At 45.2% G+C, this 21,502-nt stretch overlaps 1 protein-coding gene across 1 annotated transcript; it reads right to left on the bottom strand.

Moving 5' to 3' along the window:
* Positions 1-5,388: 5,388 nt before the first annotated feature.
* Positions 5,389-21,429, bottom strand: SIRT1 (sirtuin 1). The gene is made up of 9 exons (XM_066191830.1): positions 20,982-21,429; positions 18,281-18,397; positions 17,146-17,387; positions 15,752-15,904; positions 14,541-14,688; positions 12,147-12,226; positions 9,626-9,812; positions 8,345-8,902; positions 5,389-7,434 (listed from the first exon to the last, which is right to left on the bottom strand). Exons 1-9 carry the CDS (start codon positions 21,427-21,429, stop codon positions 7,112-7,114), a joined length of 2,256 nt encoding a protein of 751 aa, XP_066047927.1. The 3' UTR covers positions 5,389-7,111.
* Positions 21,430-21,502: the final 73 nt, after the last annotated feature.

Below are 21,502 nucleotides of genomic sequence, written 5' to 3'. Positions count from 1 at the left end.
TTACGCTCTTGGAACATGAGTGGACGTGGGCAAGCATTGGGGGGAGGGTGGTGGTGCTGGAGTGGTTGGCTTAACATCACCGTAAGGGCTCACTGGCAGAGCAGGGCCAGAGCCACTTTCTCAGGACAGCGTTCACCTGAGAATTCTCGCTGCACCTCTGGCCTTGGTTTTACTCACTCGTGCAGGAAATGGGTCCTCCAGTGCTAAATGCTCCTGATTATCCTACAGGTGTTAGTTCATTGTGTGCAGGGAGGCCGTGCCCAGCTGTGACAGTTGTCTATCCAACAAGGTGAAGGACTTCTTTGTAGTACTAGAACAGTTAATAGTCGTGGCAATACTTGTGTCAAGCAGTTCCAGGCTTTCTGCAGTGCTTGTGTTGGCCTTAGTTCATCTGACAGTCACAACAGCCCTGGGAGGCAGCTTTGCTGGAGCTGTGCCCTTAGGCTGCCTCGGCCTGGAGAAAGATGAGCAGCAGGAAAGCAAGTGCTTGCTCTTGCTTGGATCAAGTGACTCTTTGCATACAATATTTGATGCTGTGCAACATGTAAGAAAGGGGTGAAAAAACTCATTTTATGTGTAGCTGAAAATAGCCATGATATTAGTGAAGAAAGCCTAGAGCCTGCCTTTTCCTCAAACCTTGAGTTACTCAGGAAAGCTTGGGTACCACTGTTTAAAAGGGTAATGCAAGCAACTGGAGATTGACAGTAATTTGAGCTTCAGTGGGAGCATTTTACAATGATTAATTTTTTGAAGTGTATTTATTTGATAAAGATTCAGAATTCTCACCAAAGGAGACCAGTTGGATGTCGGGCTTGTATCTGTCTCCATCGTGACTGCTAAAGGAGACTTGCTGCTGCCAGAGCAATGCAGTCATGCACTGGATTTATTGCACCTGTCACATTAACACGGGGATGAAGATTGAGTTTGCATGGCAGAACCACCCAGGCTTCCTGAACTGCAGGTGCAGCAGGTGTTTTTCCCTCATTTTCCAGGGCAAAGCGAAGAAGGCAGTGTAGAACTGTTAAAGCAGTGAGCCCTGCTTAAGCGTAGTGATTTGTCTCCTTTGGCACTTTGTGGGAGTTGCTATTAATGAGGCTGTTAGTGATCATAGTTAGAGCTTCAAGCCGTGGTATTCCCTTTAAGAATGTTTATAAACTACTCTGAAGAGGGTTTTAATTCATTGCACTGCTCTCTGCTGCAATAAGCTTGATTTATCAGTAATAAATGAAGCTTAATGTAATCAAATGTGAATAACTGTAAAAGAATGCTCCTTAAAGGCACACGAGGTTCTGCAGTTCAGATAAATGCAGATTAAAGCTCTCATTTAACAGGACAGTTTTCAGCACTGGTAGAGAGTTGAACCCCTCAAGAGTGGCTGTGTTGACTTTCCGTGTGCAACCACAACTATGAGGAACTGCCTTGCTCAGGTTTTGAAGGGGAGAAAAAAGAAGAGGAAGAACAAAGTATTTGTTTCCCCTGACAAGTGACAGCGTCCCCTTGCTTACCAAGTGGATATTTCTAGCATGGCAGGTCAGAGGGGGGTTTGGGTGCACTGATGATCAGCCTACTGTTTTGGTCATTCAGTCTTGATGTTCATGTTTGCGTTGGTCAAGTCTGGAGCAATGACCTCAAAAACCTTAGCTAAACCTTGAAAGGTGTAGAGCATCTTCTGTCACCTGCCATCACCAGATTAGTACAGCGCCCTAGAGCCCCAGGAAAGCACCGTGACTGCCTGCCTGCTCTGTGTGCGCAATTAATCAGCGTAGTAACTCCACCAGCCATCAGCTCCCTCACCATGTGACTGAGTCCTCGGGGGTTTTTTATTTCCTTGGGGGAGGGAGCCTGTTTGTGCCTCTACACAGAGTTTTTCTCTGCTCCTGCCTCTTACACTGACTTCCTTTCCGTGAGTGTGCTAAAACGTCGTAACTGCGAACCTTTGCCGGCCCATTTCTGCAGAAGTGGCGAATGAAAAAGATGTGTTATCTTCTAACCACAAGGCAGCTGGGCTGGGAGGGGGGAGCAAAGCTGACAGTAACAGGCACACTAGAACTGTGCTGAAATACCGTATCTACAGCCCTGCTGGTCTAAACAGTCTGAGTTCCTGCGGATCCCCTGGGTTTGAACAGAACCATTGACTTTACAAAACTGCAGAATACAGTGTGGCTGGTGCCACGAGTGTCATCTGTGTCCTTACGTTAGCTAGGACAGCACCTGGCATTATTATTTCTCTGCAGCCAAAGGCACATCAGTTTCAGATTAGGAAAATGAGGTTTGGGAATCTCGTTCCACGTAGGAACTACCCTTTTAGTAATTGCAGCATAGTTGCTGTGTACAGTGCTGGTGGGGATCTTTATCTCACCGGTGAGATAAAGGCTGGTCTTACCAGCAGTCATGAATCCTCACCTGTGCAGTGAATGTCTGCAGGTGTTCCCTCCATGTGCCTGATTACATGGAAAACAGAAGATTAATGTTGCACAAAGACTAGTTTGAGTCGAGTGCAGAAATCAAGTTTCCGTCTTTTTCGAGCAAATGCAGCAGCGTTTCTGGGAGAAGGAACAGAGCTGGCAGACAACACCAACTTGGCCCAACACCAGCTTCTGGTGGAGGTTGTATCTGCCATGTCTTTGAAGAATATCAAAGGTAAAAACCAATGTAATTTTTTTGTGGCTGCAACCTGCACAAAGGCTCTGCGGGTGCACAGTGTTGAGGTTCTCTGGGGTGCAGCATCTCAAGGAGGCCGGAGCTGTCCACTGGCAAGGGATCCAGACAAAGTGCCAGGGTTACCTTAGGAGGAAGCAAAGGGGGAGGGTAATTGAGGTAAGGAAGATCAGCAGTATCTTTAGATGAGGACGAAGCTGGAATAGCCCTGCAGGCTGAGGTGTCAGGCCCCGCAGGGATTTCTGTCAGTGCCCAGGAGGGAATGCTCGGTTTTGGAGTCTGGAGCAGGAGGGTGGTGATGCTGCACTGGGGCTAAGGTCAATTCTCCATAGCGTTCAGCATTACTGGGGTGGGCTCTGTGGAGCCTGGTGTGGGGAGCTTCTGTAGCATCCAGGGCTCCCTGTGAGGCTCCCACCTGCTGGGGGAAGGAGGGGCCCCCTCAGCCGAGGCTTGCACTTGCGAGCAGGGCTCTGCCATTGGAAAGGGTGGTGAATAATAATAATTGTACTGAGTTAAAAACCCATGGCCAAACAACTAAATCCCACCGAGAGGCGTTGGTGTTTCGTTCCTACAGACTTTCAGCTTGTGTTTCTTTGTGGCTTTCAAAATGACTTAATTTGTAGTTTGTTTGCTTTGTCCAGAGCTCCATCCTGGGTGATGCTGGTGCAGGAGCTGCTCACAGGGAGCCTGGGCTGTCCCTCCAGGGCACATGGGAATGGAATTTGCAGGGAAACAAGAGTTTCTCTTGCTCTCTGAGAGCAAAAATAACAGTCCCATGGTGAGAGAGCACTTGGGGTTGTGTCCTTTAAGAAGCAGTCCTTTAGAGACCTGTGGTCGTGTACCTGGTCCCACCATGCCCGAGGCAGGACGGCTGGAGGCTCTGGGTGTGCCTGGCTGGAGTTTCCTGGGCTGTTGTGTGCAGGGTTGCTGTGAACAGTTACAGCTCAGCTCCTGGGACTGCTGTGCTGCCTTCATCTGAGGCACAAACCACCCAGAGCTAGCCCAGGTGCTTCCAGAAGGGTATAACGAGAGGGAAATAGGCCTCCAGGAGCTCTGGGAGCCCTGTCCCACCTGAATTTGCCCAGCTCCTTTCCAAGGTCCCATGGCAGAGAGCTCAGTCAGTGAATGGTGCTTTACTTCAGTGCCTCTGCTTTTCTGAGCCTCGGGCCTCACGCTGGGGGAGTAACCAGCAACTCTTTTCCCTTGGTGCACCATTATTGGGATTGTTGTTACTCTTATTTTCCTACTGAGTCCTAGCAGTCTGTATCTTGAAACTGCCTAGCAAAGAGTAACTCGGGGTACTACTCCGTGACTTCCCAAGGATTTAGAGCCAGCTTAGAACCCACTGTTACCTAGACGTGGCCAGTTGTTTTAGCCTGAAATTCAGCATTTTGCGCTGGATTTTATTCTTCAGTCACTTTGGAGACAAGTCTGTCATGCAGATAAAGGCAATTGCTCTTCAATTTGGTTGTTTTGGTTTGGTATTCGAGCATAGATTACTGAGCTTGAGGTACTCCCTGGGTCTTCCTTTTCTCACTTTTTTCAGTTTGATTCTGAATGCTGGTTTCATTAGAATTTTGTGCTCCTATAGCCCCTCCTAATCGGATGTTGTCTGTCCCTTTGTTGTCATGCATTTAAAAATACATTTTCCATAATCAGAAACACTAGTTAAAAATGTACTGAATTCAAGCCAGATCCATAGAAAATACATGGCCAATAAGAATTTATGACAAGATGTTTAAATAAGTGCTCCTTGAAATACTTTTGCAAGGTCATTATTGTAGCTAATGTACCAGAAATAGGCTGGAAGGTGGCTGGGGAATGGCAAACAAATGCTTGTATTTTGCTCTTTTTTTTCAGTGCATCTATTCAATATAAATACTAAGGGCTGAGACATTTTCACAGGGTAAATTATCAGAAACATAAGTGATCTCCTTTTTTGAGATTGCACAAATTACAGCTGGACCTGGGCATGCTCTGTCTTGCTTCCAGACAAATTTCATGCAAGGTACGGAGTGCTTTGGAATAACAAAAAGCTGTGATAGCAAATGTTTCCTCGTGCCCACCATCTGCCTCATCATCGTGTTAAATACTCTTGAAAGATGACATCCTTGCTGTGAGGAAAGGGCAGTGCGTGAGCTGGAAGAGTAAGAGATAGTTTGGGGTTCCTCTTCTGTTCAAATGATGTTATCAAAGACATAAGAAAGAACAAAATGCAAACCTTCTTCATCTAAGTGCAGAAAAAGGTGCAGCTGTTCTACTCAAGAGGAAAACTGTTTTCAGGTCATTCAGAGTAATAAGTAATTGAGAGGAAAACATCTGTGTGTGTTAAGAGTCTTAACTGGTTTTGATACTTTGTGCCTCAGGCGTGAGAGTTTCCTCATCTCTTTTTTTCCCTCTTCCAATACAAATCAATTACTCTTTGAGAGATGGTGGTTCAGAAGTACCCTGGAATCACCCACACAGAAAGGTGTTACATACTGGGAAACTCATTAAACTGGGCCCTGGCCCCTGGGGGCCACAGGAAGGGATTTGTTGCGGTCTGGGGTGGGCTCCAGCCAGGGGATAAACCCAGAACAATTCAGGGCAGCTTCCTTCAGGCTTTGCCAGGGCAGGGGCAGGTGGAAAAAAGCCATTTCCATTATGCCTTCCTTCAAGGTATACTTTGACCTTCTAGGGCACCATTGCTAAATGTCTAAGGTATAGCTAGAAATTAACGGAAACCAGAAATCAAATGACAATTTTAATAGACTTTAGAACAGAGTGTACGAGTATAAAACACTGGTTTTGTATTTCAAAAGTTGCAGGAAGATAGCCAGTCATTTTAAACAGTCTTCTACAAAACATATGCCAGTAGATTACATAAAAGACACTATATACAATATAAAAGAGCAGAAAACAATCCTCACTGTAAAAATAATTTAAAACAAAGTATTTCAATTTAAAATATCTCCTATAGCACAAACTAATACATTGTGACATGCAAGTGAAAACTAAACATATTGCATTCTTTAATGTAGCCAAATAAGAGCTGTATTAAATTTGGACTATGAGACAACATGCCAGCATTTCCCGATGAATACAGGAGGCTGTTCTTAAATATTTATTAACTGTTGTATTATGTTCAAAGATACATCTTCCAAAATGTAATAAATATTAAAGCAAAGTATATGAATAATCTACATCGTAGAGTTCATTTGGGCCAATGTTGAAAAAGTGGTTTCTAGAAAAACGCTGTTTCACTGACTACTGCACTGTGCAATTGTACAAAATAGTTCTAAAGGCTTGGAAACAATCTGCACTTGAACATTTGCAACATCCAGTTTTAAGGCAGCCTAGCACTCGGGACAGCAGAGTGGGAGAAGCCGCTTTGCTTTTCATGTCCGAGATGGAGCTGGCAGCTGGGAGGAGGTTCCAGCTGAATCAGGACCTCAGGGCAGCAGCTCCTCATCCGTGTGGAGCTCCTTGGCAGTGTCAACGGAGGCTCCACCGCTGGAGTCAGTCCCTCCAGGGCTTGGTGCATCCATTAGCACAAAGGAAGAGCTTCATTTCTGCGCCTTCTCGGGGCTGGGAGGAACACTCTTGTGAACTCTGCTTCCACGCTGGAGCCTTGGCAATTCCTCAAACGCTATTTATAAAGCAAGCTGCTCTAGATGTGACCGCTGGGTACAGCGTGACAGACTCTGACTCGGGGGAACCTTTCTGTTCAAAATGCCGGATCCTAACTGCTAAGGAGCCAATGTCGGCATCGCTTCATGTCCACTCAGTCATACACTCAGCAACCTAAGCGTTTTCACAGCACTTCTTGATCAATCTAAAAACCATTGGATTCCTCAAGTGCTACTGTCTTGTTTCCATCTCGCTATCTGCTCGCAATTAAGTATGTCTGAAACATACGAAGTAACCGTTAAAGCAAAAAAAATTAGCTGCCACAGTAGGTCTTAGAAAATGCCAGTGTTTAATGACAGACTAGGCGTGAATGAAAGGTTTTAGCAGAAGCGTAAGATTTTTAAATCAACCAAAGTGTTACAAAGCAAGAGGTGTGAAAATACCATTCTTTGGTCTAAATTAGCTGTTCCCTTTATATTAGTTTAACATTCCAATGGCTTTTTCGAAACTGTTTAAAAATAATATAAGCTGAAATTTATTAAGCAAAAATATGTATTATATACATGGATGCCTGATCAGACAGATGAACTTAAAAGTGAACATAGTGACAGTTGTTTAGGTAATCCTAGTACCTTAAAAAAAAAAAGATGAGTTAGTGTTGAGTGCGCAGTAATAGATTTTTATTGAAAAAGGTAAAAAACTAAGCATGAAAATCTGTTTTAGTTATTTATAAACACTACGTCCGTATGGTTTCGTTGCTCTAAATTCAGACGTAAACATTCATTCTGACATGCCAAAGCTCCTAATGCTGGTGGGAAGTTCTTGTAACCAGTCAGCGATCACTTCACGGCGCGTTGCTCGGATGTTCCGTCCCTGCAGCTTCGTTTGGCTCAGCTGATTCCTCAGCCGCCAATTCCTCCTGTTCGTCTGCATCTGCCCCGAATCCAGGCTCCTCTTCCCGCTCGGGAGCATCCTCATCCTCTATGCCATTGTAAAACTCCTCCATCTCGCTCTCATCCTCCACATCTAAGCTCTGACTGCGGCACGAGCCGCTCTCACTACTGCTGCCACAAGAGCTGGAAGATATGATATCGTCTTCAGAATCCGAGTAAACCTCAGCACCATGGAAGATATAGCGATTGGGTGCCAAAAACAGATACTGAGTACCTGGAACAGAATTTGAACAGTCAGTGACGTGCTGAAGGAAATGACTGCTGCCACATCTGGCAGGCTTGGGGTTAGAAGGTACCTGCAGAGATCTGTTTTCAGCCCTGACTCTTAACTCACAAAGCAGGTTACGTGAAAATGCATTTCTGTCCATGTATGCGTACTTACTATGAAGGACAAAAGAAATGTTTTCACTGTGGAAAGCTCAGTGTTCCTCCTCCCCCTCCCTCGGACACCAAAGAGAATTTATGCTGATTGTTCAAGCAGCTTTTTTTCATGCAAACACATTCCCAGCTAGACTTCCTCTACCTGTGACTTCCTGTACCTCCAGTCCCTGCACGGAGGAGTATCAGACAAAGTCGATATCCAGCCTTTCCTTTGGAAAATTGCACTTCAATTCCTGACTCCTTATATCAGTTTCTGCATGCTGGAGGGCTTCCTTGGAAAGTCTAAACTTTCCTTGAAAACGTGCCTCGCTCCAGCTGTGACATTTTTAAGTCCTGTCATGACTTTGTCTTCCAGCTCTACTGCAATACTAAATCATGCCCTGCTGTGACCTGAGCTTCTGAACACCTCAGGATCAAACTAACTTTTCCGAAAATTCATCTGAAAATGTTACAAAGGGATTTATTTTTTGATACCTACCTTCAGCCGCCTACACTTTGATCTTTTAGGTGAGGATGTAATCACTGATTTTAAAACCTATTATGAAATACAAAAAATATTTCCTACTGGCTTCTCCAAAAGAAGTAAATGGTTCAATGAGAGTTATGTAGATGCTTGTGTGAGCAAAAATAGCCACTGAACCCCACGGATTGCCTCAAGAGTAACTTATTTATCACTTTAAAGTAAGTCTAGCATAAATGCATCAGCCAAAAGGAAGCAACCACTGAAAAGCACTAACACTTACCATCCAGCCTTTTGCTAATCTGTTCTTTTGCAGATCTGTTTACCCAACACTTCTTTAATATTTCACTCTTTTCTTTATTTTCTCCGTCGTTAGATCCATTTTCCTTCATTGTTTCAGAGTTCATGAGCTCACTAGCAGGATTTTCAGGGTTTTCTGATGACACCTGTGTGTCCTGAAGCGTCTCCTCTGAGCAGCTCCCTTTAGTTTCTGAGGCAGGCTCACAGTTTTCTACCTTACATTCAGGTGGGTGTTCTGACACCACCGCAGTATCAGGTGGGCTCATCCTTTCTGGTGAACTGGAGCCTTCTGAAATGTTCAGAGGGGTTGGAGGGAGCTCAGCCGAGAGCACTTCGAGCTCCTTGTGCGGCCGTGGAGGCTTTTCGGTGATTTCGGAAAGTTTGACCGAGTTGTAGCAAAGTTTTGTGTATTCGCTACCCAACCTCTGACATAATTCATTAATAATAACATCACAGTCTCCGAGAAGCTCCACGTCGAAGTGTAGATGAGGCAAAGGTTCCCTATTAATTAAGATCTGAGGCACTTCATGGGGGATGGAACCTATAGATGGAAAAGAGAATCCAAAGGTAGTCACTTGGGTTTTACTTCCAGCAGAGACCAACCGAGGAAGCTCAGGCTTCTCTTCATGCCTTCGCTTGCAACGAGACAAAACCAGGCAGGTCAGGAGAAAGGCAAGCCAGTCCCAAATTCACCAAGGGCGGTTTGAGGTGCTGTGCCTACTGTAACCTGGTTTGATGGGTTTTGCCCCCCATTTTTTCCAGTTCAAAAGCATTCCTCAATCACTGAGAAACATGCACAGAAATACTGGCTACAGTAATATTAAAAATACGGTAGTAGTAAAAAGATTAAAATTAGTACTATAATCTCTTCAAATTATGTTGATTTTGTGCGTTTGTTTTATGTGCTTTAGCGCACATGAGGAGTATACTGCTTCTGAGATGCTTCCTTTCTAAAGCATATTCCCAGCAAGGAGAGAAATTAATCTTAGAACCAAGTCATTCAGGTTTAAGAGAGTAGTTTTGCAGATAATCCTTTAATTACCTTGAGATCTACCTGGAGTGTAGAAGAAGCACTTAGAATTTGTTACTTTCTCAATTTTGCATTTCAGCTTTACATAGGCAAGCAGCTTTCATCTTAAAAAAACGTGGTGCTCGCTGACTTGAGCCAAAGGTGTTTCTAAGAGCTTGGAGTTTCTTAACTGAGAATTCCACTTCTGGTCCAAATTTTTTTTTAAAGAAAGTATTACCAGAGACAGTCACTTACTTGGGATCAATGCTACTGGTCTTACTTTGAGTGAAGACCCAATGACAATGAGGAGATCCACTTCATTTTTGTCGTACTTCATGGCACGGTGGAACTGCTCGGGCAGGTTCTCCCCGAAGAACACGATGTCCGGCTTCATGATGGCCAGCGGCTCCTCGGGGGGACAGCGGGGACAGCGGGGCACCACCTGCACACAACACCCACTGTTACTGCAGCCCGGGCCTGGGAAAACCCACAAGTCTCCCTGGCACTCACTTCGGGAAGTTTCAGTGATGTTTCCTCGTGTCGTCGTTCCGTGGATGTACACGCAACGACACTTCCTGCTCCTGCCTGCAGCGAGTGCTCAGGGAAATAAAGCTACAGCAGGAATAAAGAGGGAGAAACCAGGCAGGTCTATACCACAAGCCAAAGTCCAGCAGTCATGCTCAACACCAATTGAGCACAGCTCCCATTTGACAGGAATGGATTTTTCTTAGTTTAATTGGAGCAAAAACTTAGATTTCACTGTCAGGCTCCAGCTGAGGATCTGAAACAAACCCTGTCCTAATCCAAGAGTGTTTGTAGAGCTTCACCTGGAGTTTGTCCTCTCCTCCAAAAGGTTACACGTGTTAGACACACAAAGATACAGGGCACTGCGGCAGGCAGCTGGCTAACAGCATACAGGACAGGAACAGAGGCCAGAACTTGCTTGGTCTCCATTTTAAACTCCCCTAATTCCTCCAGAAACAGAGGAGAATCCTGCTTCCCTAACAAAAGTGGACAGCAGTTAGGTTTGCGGACAAGTAGATTCCCTTTTCTCCCAAGCCAGGGAGTTTTTTGATCTTTGGGACCTCTTTCAACCCTTTGCTATCCAAAGACTTTTTAAGAGAGAAGAAAAGCAAGAAGGGTGTGTGATAGATCTACAGACAAAACTGAGCAATTTCCTTCTCATAGTTCAAGTCTTTTCAGCTGTAGTGTTAAAACATTTCACAATAAATCCAAGGAGCTGCAATCATATAGAAACCATCACAAGCTACAAATCAGAGCTATAAAGATGTAAAGATGTGTGTATTTCCTATTCCAACAGAAAAATACCTGAAAACTGACGTTTAAATGCATAACAAGTCCCTACTATACAGAGAACAGCTGCAGAAAAAAAAAAATACAGAATGTTGAACGTTTAAATGAAAGATTTAGTTTTATGGATGCCTGCAGTGGGACAGAATACGATACTCTCCAAATTAGGAAATATCACAAGTAGAGGGCCTTCCTCTGGTGTCAAATGATCCTTCCCAAAAATTAAAGTCTCTGAACAAAGAAAAACCTTGTGGGATGGATGCCTTGTGGGATGAGAAGCAATTTGGCACAACAGCTAGGAGCCGGTGTGGTGGAAACCTTCACCCTGCTGCTGAGCAAGAGAGCATCCAATCATCACACAGTCAATGGAAACCAACTAAAGGATTCTCCAAAAAGGAGCAGATGGCTAGAATGAGTCTTGAACTTCCTCCTCAGATCTTTATGTATTAGAAAGAGAAAATCTAACTCCAGCCAGCTAGCTCTGGAGGTAAAGGAACAAAAAATATCTGTCGGATGTTCTTAAAAATAATATTCTTAATAGCAAAGTAAACCAAATTTCACATTCAGCATTTCAGTGTTACAAGGCTTCAGGCTTATGAGATTCACATTTCTTAAAGCTTTAACTCAAACATCTCTTCCAAAAGGCTTTCACTGAATTCCATTTCAAATGTAATGCCTGAAGGATTTACATCCCTTCCATGTTTCTCACCTAAAGTTGCAACTGTGGACTCTGAGGCATTTATCAAAAAACCCCAAGGAGCCTGCAGAAAGAGTCCCCTTTCATTTGCATAAGCAAGATCTTTTTGATCACAGAATCATCACCTCTGCTCCTTCAAAAGAAGGGGAAGAAGGGCAAAGGCAGAGAGGGTCTCCAAGTCAAAGGTTCATCTGCTCTGACAGAGCAGAACCAACTCCTGCCTTGGTCCTGGCTCACTTGACACCCAGACTCGGGGAGTTCGGAACATGGAGTAGTTCAGGATTCCTGGGAAGCAACACCAACATCCCATTTGATCCTTGCCTAGAGCCTGCTCTCTGGTTAGCAGTTTCTCCATGTATCAGCTGTTGTTTGAAACACATTTTTTAATACAGGTAAATTCTCAAAGAGCAGCTGATGTTATAAAAGGCTAAGAATGCTTTCTCAGTGTGACTCTAAATTCAGATCAACGCAAACCAGGTATAAATCCAATTTTCTACTTACCATTTAACCTCTACTTTTTTATCAGAGGAGCCATTAAAAAGTGACACTTAAGGTTTTGTTCTGATTTTTGCCATTAGCTAATTTTTGCAGTACAGTATTTGAGTATACTTTTAAATAACAGAGGAAAGGCTAAAATACAGAGAGGCACTTTTATGAAATACATGCAGAACGGAGGCTTTGAAAAGCAGATCTTACAAGCAATCCCAGTGTGGTGGTTCAGGGTTTGTTTGTTAGAAAGCTGCAGTGAGTTAAATTAGATTTTTTTACCTGATTGAAAATATCTCCTCGAACAACTTCACAATCAACTTTGTATTTACAGATCAGGCAGGAAGCTGTTGCAAAGGAACCTGAGGGGAAAAACCCGTATGGTAGCATCAGGATTTTCAGTCATTCAGATTTGGTCTTATGCCCAAGCTGTTTAGACAAAAAGGCTGTTATCTTGCAGTGCTACAGAAATCAGGCATTAAAAAAGAGAATGTAAAATTAAAAGGAGATCCTTGTAATCCTAGAAGTTCTTCTTCTAGGTGTTAGTCAGCAGAAATCTTGTTTTAGGAGTAGCCATATACCACATGCATGTCAACACAAACGATTCCGTGTCCTCCCATTCCCCTGGCCTGTGCAAGCACAGCCGAGGAGCAGAGAGCAGGAACTGCCCTTCTCATTACGCAACAGTGGTGCTGCAAACAGCACCAGCAGCAACTCCACAAACCCTGGCACAGGATAACTAAGAAAACGCATTAGTAAAGACAATCTGCTTTCAGGGTATTGTATCTGGGTAAGACAAAGAGAGTGAAAGCACAGAAAAACCTGGAGCACATCATTTATGTGCAACTGGCAGCTCAGGTCTGCTGATCGCTGCAAGCTGCACAGCTTCTGAAACCTTGCTCAGCATTGCAGCTCCCCCAGCATGAGGGATCCCAAGGACTGTGGCAGGTGCGACAGTTATTTGCTCATTCTGATTAGCTGATAGTAATAATTCAGAGCTTCAGACAGCACGTTAGGGACACGTCTGTCGGGCATCTGCTGCTACCTCCCTGCAGCTCTGTTCGGTGAATTATTTTTCACCATCAGAAGCTTGGTGCCCGTGCACGAGCCGTTCCCAGCCAGCAGGCCGTGGCCTCTGCTCACTCAGCTCCAGCAATGGCAAGGAACACAGTCTAATTCCAGATGCACTGGTTGAATGCAAGAGCCATTTTAAATACAGCAGAATGCATCTCAGACACTTTTCATAGGAGGAACTGTACTGTAGGTCTGCAGTGACAGATGGGTCTGAAGGTTCACGTAAGATCTCCCCAAACCACTGCAAGGTTCTTTGTTAACTGCTCATGATTAACTTGCCGTTTGCCCCAGCCAGAGGCAAAAGCAGAATAAATACAGCAGTGTGAACCCCCCCCAAGAGTTTTGGTTTCTCTTCAGCCACCACCATTAGGCAACAACCATTTGTAAAGAGCAGTAGCTGTTGGTCAGATGAAGTTTGATGTGCTCAAAACCACCTTTGCTAATTTCCCAAAGGCCTCAAAATCTCCAAGTGCACGTGTTTAAAGAATCTGTTTCGTTCAGAATCACCTTATACAGGACGTACACTAAGGATGATCCCATCCTTGAAGTGTGCAGCTGGAAAAACAGGGGCTTGAGGACAGCAGCAACGTGCAAAAACTCAGCCACGCTAGAGGTTTGTGATGAATGCCTCAGCTGCAATGCCAACCAAAAGAAAACGTGACACACTAAGCGCAGACAGAACCCAGCACTGGGGCTGGGGAGCTGACGGGCAGAGGCTGCTGGGTGCCACCTGGAGGCCCAAGTTCAGAGCACCGTGCTTGCTGTGCCTGGAGAATCAAAACGCGGGGATCTGGCACTGAGCTGAGCTTTGGAGGAATGGAAACCACGTGAGTTTGGCCCCTGGCAAAGGCGCAGTGAGATGGATGGGCCTTACAAACATGCCAGTGCTGCTTTTAGATGACTTGTCTGAAGTTTTATAAATGATCCAAACATGCATTTAAGAACTAATTTTCTGCATACTTTTCTTGAAAATTAATCCTTGGACTTTCAGCTTGACATATGCAAGTCCTTGGAAATGAAAAGCATTTCAAGCAATTCCACCTAATTAGGCCTCATAATTACAGAATGTGTTTGACACTGAAGGTGTAACAAGACAATCTTCAGTTCAACCGAACTGGTGATTAATCCTCAATGTTTTATACATGAAGCGGAGTCACTGAAATGTCAGGATATTTTAAGATTTCAGTGGAATATAACCTAAACGGAGAGTCAGATAACACCCAGACTGTCATTCCGTTGATGGGCAGTGCGAAGGACCTATGGCAAGACTGATTTCCATGTTATGTTCTCACACAGATCAAGAAGCACCAAATGCATTGTAGAAGTTACAGCCTAAGCTTGTGCCAACAGGGTGTGGATCTTCACTGATACACAGATACTTCATCAAGCTCAGTTCCTGAAAGGAGTTATTTCTACCTGAAACATTTCTGATTTAAATATGTAAGCTGTCTAAAATGAAACGTCAGCATTTAAAAATCAAAGTATTTGTTGGCAAGAGACAGGAATTCAAGGAAAGAAAGTTTAATTCCAACAGTGATTACCTTGTCACATGCACCAGTAAGAATTCCCCCAGGGAAAACAAGTGAAGCCAAACCCACTTACCATGACACTGTATTATCCTTTGGATTCCTGCAACCTGTTCCAGCGTGTCTATGTTCTGAGTATAGTTGCGAAGGAGTTTGCCCTCTTTATCCATCAAAGCGATGAACTTGTGACAGAGAGATGGCTGGAACTGTCCCGGGTAGATTTCCTAGGGAATTCAGAAGCATGTTAGTGGAAATGGATGCAGAGCTGACCTGAGCTGGCCACTGTCCCCAGCCATCACAGAGCCTGTCCGTGTGTCCCCCCGTGCCCTCTGCACTGCTGTGGCATCCAGCTCCTCTCAGCACCGCTCGGCTTCTCAGCATGGCAGCACGAGCTGCTCCCTGCACGCCGGGGGTTGGTTCTTTACACAAGGCAACCAGTGGCTAGATCTTGGTTTTAAGAATTAGGAAACAGGCAAGTTTTCTCTCCTTTGCAAGTGTCAACAGACCTCAGTATTTGTTACTAGAAACATGTATTCTGATGGACAGAAAAGGAGGAGCAGGAATGAAAATGCCAAAAATTAAGAAGTATCAGCTAAATTGGATTTGGACTTTTCTGGTAAAGCCTGTGTCCACGCTTCAACTAAGTTGATTTTTTTTGCTTGCTTGCTGTGGTGTTTTTTGGTTTACAGTGGGTTTTTGTTTGTGGGGGTGGCGTTTTTTAATATTAAAACCCAAAGGAACTGAGTACCCTAATGAGCATCAAAATTTGTCAGTATCTGGACTTGAGGCTTTCAGAGAAAACCAAGCAGAAAAAGAATGCATTGGGTTTTCTTTTCCACTCTTTGTAACATGACAGAGCAGTAGTATGAATTGAGAGCAAATGGAAGAAAGAATGAGCACAACCACTGGTGACTGATTTTCACAAGTCCTTACTAGTCCTGTAGAAATTCTTATGTCTTGGGTTTTCTGGTTTTTTTTGGTCCCAAGGAAATTGAAGACTAAATGCAATTGGGTTTCTCTGTTTGTTTGTTTCTCCATATGTCTACAGTTTCTACAACTCCTTCTTGTTCAAGAGATGTAATTGCTGCTTTTGAAACTCTTTAATATCACTGAGATCTTTTCAACCATCTGAAATGGTTGTGCCTATCATGAGCTTACAACAGGAACAGTAAAAGAAGCTTAAAAAAGAGCCAGAATGTTGCTGAACCTCTCATTTTTATCCGAGTTACGCATTTTAATATTGTCGTGTCTTTACTGACCAAGACAAGAACTGTTGGAAAACCATACCTTTGAAAACTTAAAAAACGGCCGGGGATCCTTTCTGAAGTATTCTATATCAAACATCGCTTGAGGATCTGGAAGGTCTGGGAAGTCGACGGCAAGGCGTGCATAGATGCCATCTCTGGATCTAAAGTCAGGTATTCCACAAGACACTGACACCTGAAATACATTTTTGCAATCTGAAATAAGTGAAATGACATACTGCACTATAAAGCGTTGCTCTTGGAAACCACATTTCTGTATGCTCAGAAACATTAAGAACAAAACCAGTCTGGGTTCTCTGTATTTGTTTTTATTTTTTTTTTTTTTGGTCCAATATAACAATTCCCAAAAGAAACAAAATTTGACAAGTGGACAAAAAACCTTTTAGTACAGTCTGCACAGGGAGACTGTAACAGGACACCAGAACTTGCTTTTACCACTGGAAGTTTTGTAAGATGTGAACAAAAATTTAGAGCGTTATTGCATTAAATTTAATTAATAAATGTTCACTGATCTGCCAACTCAGACTTAGACATGGTTGTTGATATTTTAAGTATTTTTTACATGCTAACACAGTAACAGAATAGTCTTGCTTTTGAAAAATATATTCTTACTTTTGAAGAATAAATCCCTTTTGATAAAAGCTGTTTATCGATAAACATAGCTAATCAAAGCATTGTAGTAGTCAATAAGGACTGAAATCATTGTCTCAGACTACTGCAAAACAGCATGGGAAGAGAAACAGGAACAGGTGTATGGAAGTATGGAAAGAGCAAGACTGGGAGTAGCAGTGCTCTTCTAAAAGCTAGTTTGAATTACTCATGTGCTCTGAATCGTGTCACACCATCTGTGTGTGAACAGCAGAAGCAAGGAATGATCTGGTGCACAGGTACAGAGCTGCAAATGTGCAGCAGTTCAGAAATGTTCCTCAGTGAAAGAGTGAGTAGCTTTATCACCATCACAGAGCAGCATGTGCTGGAGTAACATTCAGTCTGCTGATATCTGACCAAACTGTCCTAATGATCATCCTCCTCCTCTGCCCCCCAACTCTTTTCTTTTCAAATCCTATTCTTCTAGTGCCTCAAGCTCCATCTGGGATTTTAAGAGATTCACTGGGATTTTGTTTAAAAAAGTAATCGCCTTTGTCTGATGACCAAGATAGAAAATGTTCTGGACAGGTAATGTGTTCTTATTCCTTAAGTATTTTGCATGGAAGCAGCTGTTTACAAGTTTCTATGTCTAAGAATGTTTTGTTCTGAGAAGAGAAATGGTGTGATTTCCAGTGGCAGCTCCAGTCCCTGCAGTGACCTGGACTCTTCCCCCCAGCACAGTGACTTGCTCCCATCCCTGCACACTGTGGCGAAGTATTGAACCAACCCGTCTCCCTATTTTCACACTGTCATCGCAGCAACACCTACCCCAGCTCCAGTCAAGACCATGATCTTCTTGCATTCCTGCAGAAGTTTCACAGCATCGTCAATGGTGTTAATATCTTTCCTCTTCTTCCTTTTTGGTGGCTCTGAAAGGATGTTTATCACGATTTGCCACAGAGTCATGTCATCCAGCTCAGGTGGGGGGATTGTTTCTGGCAGCAGGTCCTTCAGAATCGTCCGTGGGTCTGTACCTAACATGAGGTGCTGCTGAACAAAAGTGTAGGGACCTAAGGAAAATTTAAAAACACAGATATTTAAAACAGAGTCAGGTACTGCAGATGATCATGGTCGTTGTTCCATTTATTAACGCTTGCTAGTACAGTTCCATGAATCCAATTTAATGCTCCATTCATCAAACTCCCTGTATTTTGGCCTAAACTCTGAGGTGAGAGCTGGGCACTTTATTTATTTATCATTATTTTATGTTAACCCATGAAGGATTTCATAGCAAGTCAGTCAAGTAGAAATCCCAGTTCACAGCAAACTTTAAGAGGTGCAAGAGGATTTTCATAACGTGTGTTTTCCCACCATTTAGTATTTACAGGAATAAGCTGAAAAAACAACAAACATACATACACACTCCAGTGGTACTAAAACTGTCACTCTAAACAGACACATAGCTCCCAGCAACCCATGGATTTTTTTTTTTTTGCTTTTTTGGTCATCTAACATGAATTGTTTCAGACATGACATCCTCAAGCCATTAAATCAATCTTTCCAGAAACACTCAAGATGAGGGCTCACTGCCCTAAAATTATACAGGGATCATCTTCTTGTTCCTTAAAGAATTAATACCAAGTAGGCAGGCTATAGAAACATGCCATAAATCAGTTTAATTTAGTGAGTCTGTGTGTATGCTTTTAATAGGGATCATGGCAGGATTTCTATTCAAGAAAAAAAGAAGACATTGACAATTTTAATCAAAATACAGCAAGTTTCAAGGGGTTCCTTTTTAAACTCCTTAAATAACGTACAGAATTACAGCCAACACCTCTAAGGAGGTGTTCAGAAGCACTAACTGCCAATATTTTTGCAACAGGAAGAATAATTTGAATACTGGGGAGGATTAAGTGACTGTTCAAAGGCAAAGAGCATCTAAGAACATGCTCCAGGCTTCTACCTATACGTGGTCTTGGGGTCCAGTCACTGGAACTTGCATGTGAGGCTCTGTCTTCTTCATCACTGTCACAGGAGTGAAAGCCATTGGCTATGATTTCATCGCTGAGGAGGAAGTTATCTGCAAGACAGCACGACCAGGGGGTTACACTGCAGCCCAAGGGCACAGTATATCTTCAAACAGATCACAAAAATGAAGATCACGTGCTCAACCGGCGGTTTTGTTGCTCAGGCACAGAAAATGTCTATTCTTCTTCACATTTATAGGTATGCTTTCAAGCTGTTGGCAGATTTACTGCAGGGTTTGTTACCTTAATGCTGGCCTTCAGGGAGCTGGATGCTGACCTTGGTGAAATCTCATTCTCTGAACTGTTGGGCATTATGGGTATTTCACCATAGAAAAAAAAATCCGAATGTTTTAAAAGTATAATTAAAAATGTCCTTCCCCTACAGTTCTCACTACATTCAGCTCGTTAAAAAACTGGGTAAAATGAAGACACGTCACCATTGTAGACAGATCTTTGACTAGGTTCTAAGAGCATTTTAACAGCATTTCGAAAGAAACCCACAAGCGCACATTTGCTGCAACAAATTCACAGGATTTTACGAGGGTGTTACCTTGCAGCTGAGCTGTGCTGCTGACCACATACACAAGTGCTGCTATTTCAGCTGTGACACTGAACATGCTCCCTTGAACCACCTTCACTAAGTTTCACTCGGCCATTTCCCCTGCAGTTGGCTTTGGCTCAGAGCGCCCGAGTCACCTTGGCTCAGCGCGTGGCCTGACGCCAGAGTAACTGGATCTAACTTCATCTCCATGAACCTCCCCGAGCGAGGCACTTGTGTTACCGAGCTCACACTGAAGGGGAAATCTAAATTCCAACCTGAACTTCTAGAGCACTCAGCCTTTTTTACTGGCTTTATTAGAAATAGCCTCGGCACCTGTATCTTCATTTGTTGAAAATCTAAGATACGAACAAAGAACAGATTTCAGTCCTGCTCTCTAAAGCGAAGAATCACTACAGTAGCTCTCAGTCTCTACCTGAAGAACCCCCCTCACTATTTTAGCTGTTGTTCCACTTGATTCTCAAACAAAGAACACCACCAAACACCATCATTTTTTATTCAGAGGTTGTGTTGTCCTTTCCCTCGTTGACATAAACACTTTATTTTTGATTAGAACAGAAAAAGGTCAGTGACAGAAATTCGTTGTCGGTTCTTGCTGTCTTGTTCTTCTGAGGCCACAGGTGCTCATGAACATTACTATTTCCTATTAATCTACATATTTACAGCATTTCAGTTCCATCTCATTATGCATGAAGTCAGTGAACATACTGAGAATTCTGGAGAAGGGAAAAGCGCATTAGCACACATCAGTTACCGAAGTGTAAGTTTAACTTCCGCGACTTTTATGGCTTCTGTATCAAGAACCAAAGCTTACATTGTGAAAGACTCCTCACATACAGGTCACAGAGCCTGGGATTCAAGGAACAGTGACAGATACAAACAGGATAAAGTAACAGTTTGAAGGGTAACAGTCCCTGTGTATTCCCCAAAGGACCAGAGGGGGTAATGCTGGCAGAACTAAGCCAGCCACAGCAAAACACGCCTGAGGCTCCGAGGGACCTGAGCAAAAGGCTCCGCGTAAGGCACTGCTAAGAGATCATTAGCTTTGCACTGAGCTGTCCCAATGGAGTTTTGAAATACTAAGGCTGTTCCAGGTTTATCCTATACCTCTGTTCCTTTTGGATCGCTTTTGCACAGACAGAAATTTTCTGTGGAGTTTTACTATAACGATAAAAGATCTTTAACTGCCTTCCAGGATAAAACGTCAAGACTGCACTGGCAGAATGCAGTGTCTGATACATTTTAATAAATCTTTCCAAAGCCACGCTTTAAAAAAAAAAAAAAAAAAGCCAAAATTAACAACTCCAACAAGAAACAACTCAAACCTGATCTGTTTGTACTGTGAGGTACTTTCACAGCGATGCTGCCCACCACTACATTTCAAATATGATCTGAAAGAAACTTTTTTAGAAAGATAATAGTTTAGTTTTGTGCTGTAGTCATTGAAACCTTAGCCAAGACTGTCACTTGCAGTTCTTTAAGGAACTGGTCAAGACTGCAGCTCCTGAGCATATGTGCAAGTTTCTAAAGACCAGAAAAAAAAAAAAATGAACACGGCAGAGATTATGAAAAGGAAACCGGGCTTATGATTTTTTCATTTTTAATAACTTGTTGCCAGCAACACAGCAGAATAAATGTTTTCAGGGCTGAGAGCCGAGCCGCTGTCCCTGTGCGGTGCCCGGCACAGGGCGCAGGAGGCTTTGACAGGGCGGGCTCGGAGCCGCCCGGGATCCCGGAGCCTCCCGGGATGGCGGAGCCGCCCGGGATCCCGGAGCCGCCCGGGATGGCGGAGCCGCCCGGGATCCCGGAGCCGCCCGGGATGGCGGAGCCGCCCGGGATCCCGGAGCCGCCCGGGATGGCGGAGCTGCCCGGGATCCCGGAGCCGCCCGGGATGGCGAGGCCGCGGCTGCAGCGCACCGGCGTTCGCTCCGTGCTCGCGGCCGGGGCCATGGGGCCGCGCTGACCGCGGCCGGGCCGGTGCCACCGCGCCCCGTGCGACGCCCGGGGCTGGCGCTGCGCGGGGAGGAGGGACCCGCGGAGGAGGGGAGGGAGAGGAGAAGGGAGGGGTCGGTCCTCACCGGGATGCGGGGCCGGCGCCGCGGCCGCCCCGTTCGAACACTGCGCCCGCCCGCAGCCCGGGGCCGCCTCCGCCGCGTCTTCGCCGGGCGCCGCCTCCGCGCCCTCCCCCCGGTCCCGCCGCGGAGGCGGCTCCGCCCGGGGCAGGCCCCGCAGCCCGGCCCCGCCGTCCGCGCCGCTCCGCGCCGCCGCCGCCGCCTCGCCGCCGTCCTCCCGCTCCGCCCGGCCGCCATCGGCCGCCGCCTCCCCCGGGGGCTCCGCGGGCGCGGCGGCGGCGGCGGCGGCGGCGGTTGCGGCGGCGGGCGGCGGCCCCGCGGCGCGGTCGGGGCGCGGCGCGGGCGCGGCGCTCCCCGATCCGCGGCGGTGGCGCTTGGCCGCGGGCTCGGCGCCGTCGCTGCCGGGGCCGGCGGGGCCGCGCGGGCGGAGCGGCGCAGCGTCCCCGTCCGCCATCTTGGCGCCGCCGCAGCCGCCGCCCCCCCTCGCGCCCGGCCCCCCCTCCCCCCCCGCCCGCCGCGGGCAGCGC

This window comes from Chamaea fasciata, unplaced genomic scaffold, assembly GCF_029207755.1.
Source record: "Chamaea fasciata isolate MVZ Bird 193981 ecotype frontalis unplaced genomic scaffold, bChaFas1.0.hap1 SCAF_9, whole genome shotgun sequence".
NCBI lineage: Eukaryota > Metazoa > Chordata > Aves > Passeriformes > Sylviidae > Chamaea > Chamaea fasciata.
This window is presented reverse-complemented; position numbering and strand designations above follow the sequence as displayed.

What these genes read in the sequence shown, in the direction of transcription:
- SIRT1 (XM_066191830.1), bottom strand. Translation starts at nt 21,429, where the DNA reads ATGGCGGACGGGGACGCTGCGCCGCTCCGCCCGCGCGGCCCCGCCGGC. An exon ending in GACCCCAAGACCACGTATAG is followed by an intron (nt 17,388 to 18,280) that starts GTAGAAGCCTGG and finishes AATTTTCCTTAG; the next exon opens with GTCCCTACACTTTTGTTCAG. An exon ending in AAGGATAATACAGTGTCATG is followed by an intron (nt 12,227 to 14,540) that starts GTAAGTGGGTTT and finishes TTTTCCCCTCAG; the next exon opens with GTTCCTTTGCAACAGCTTCC.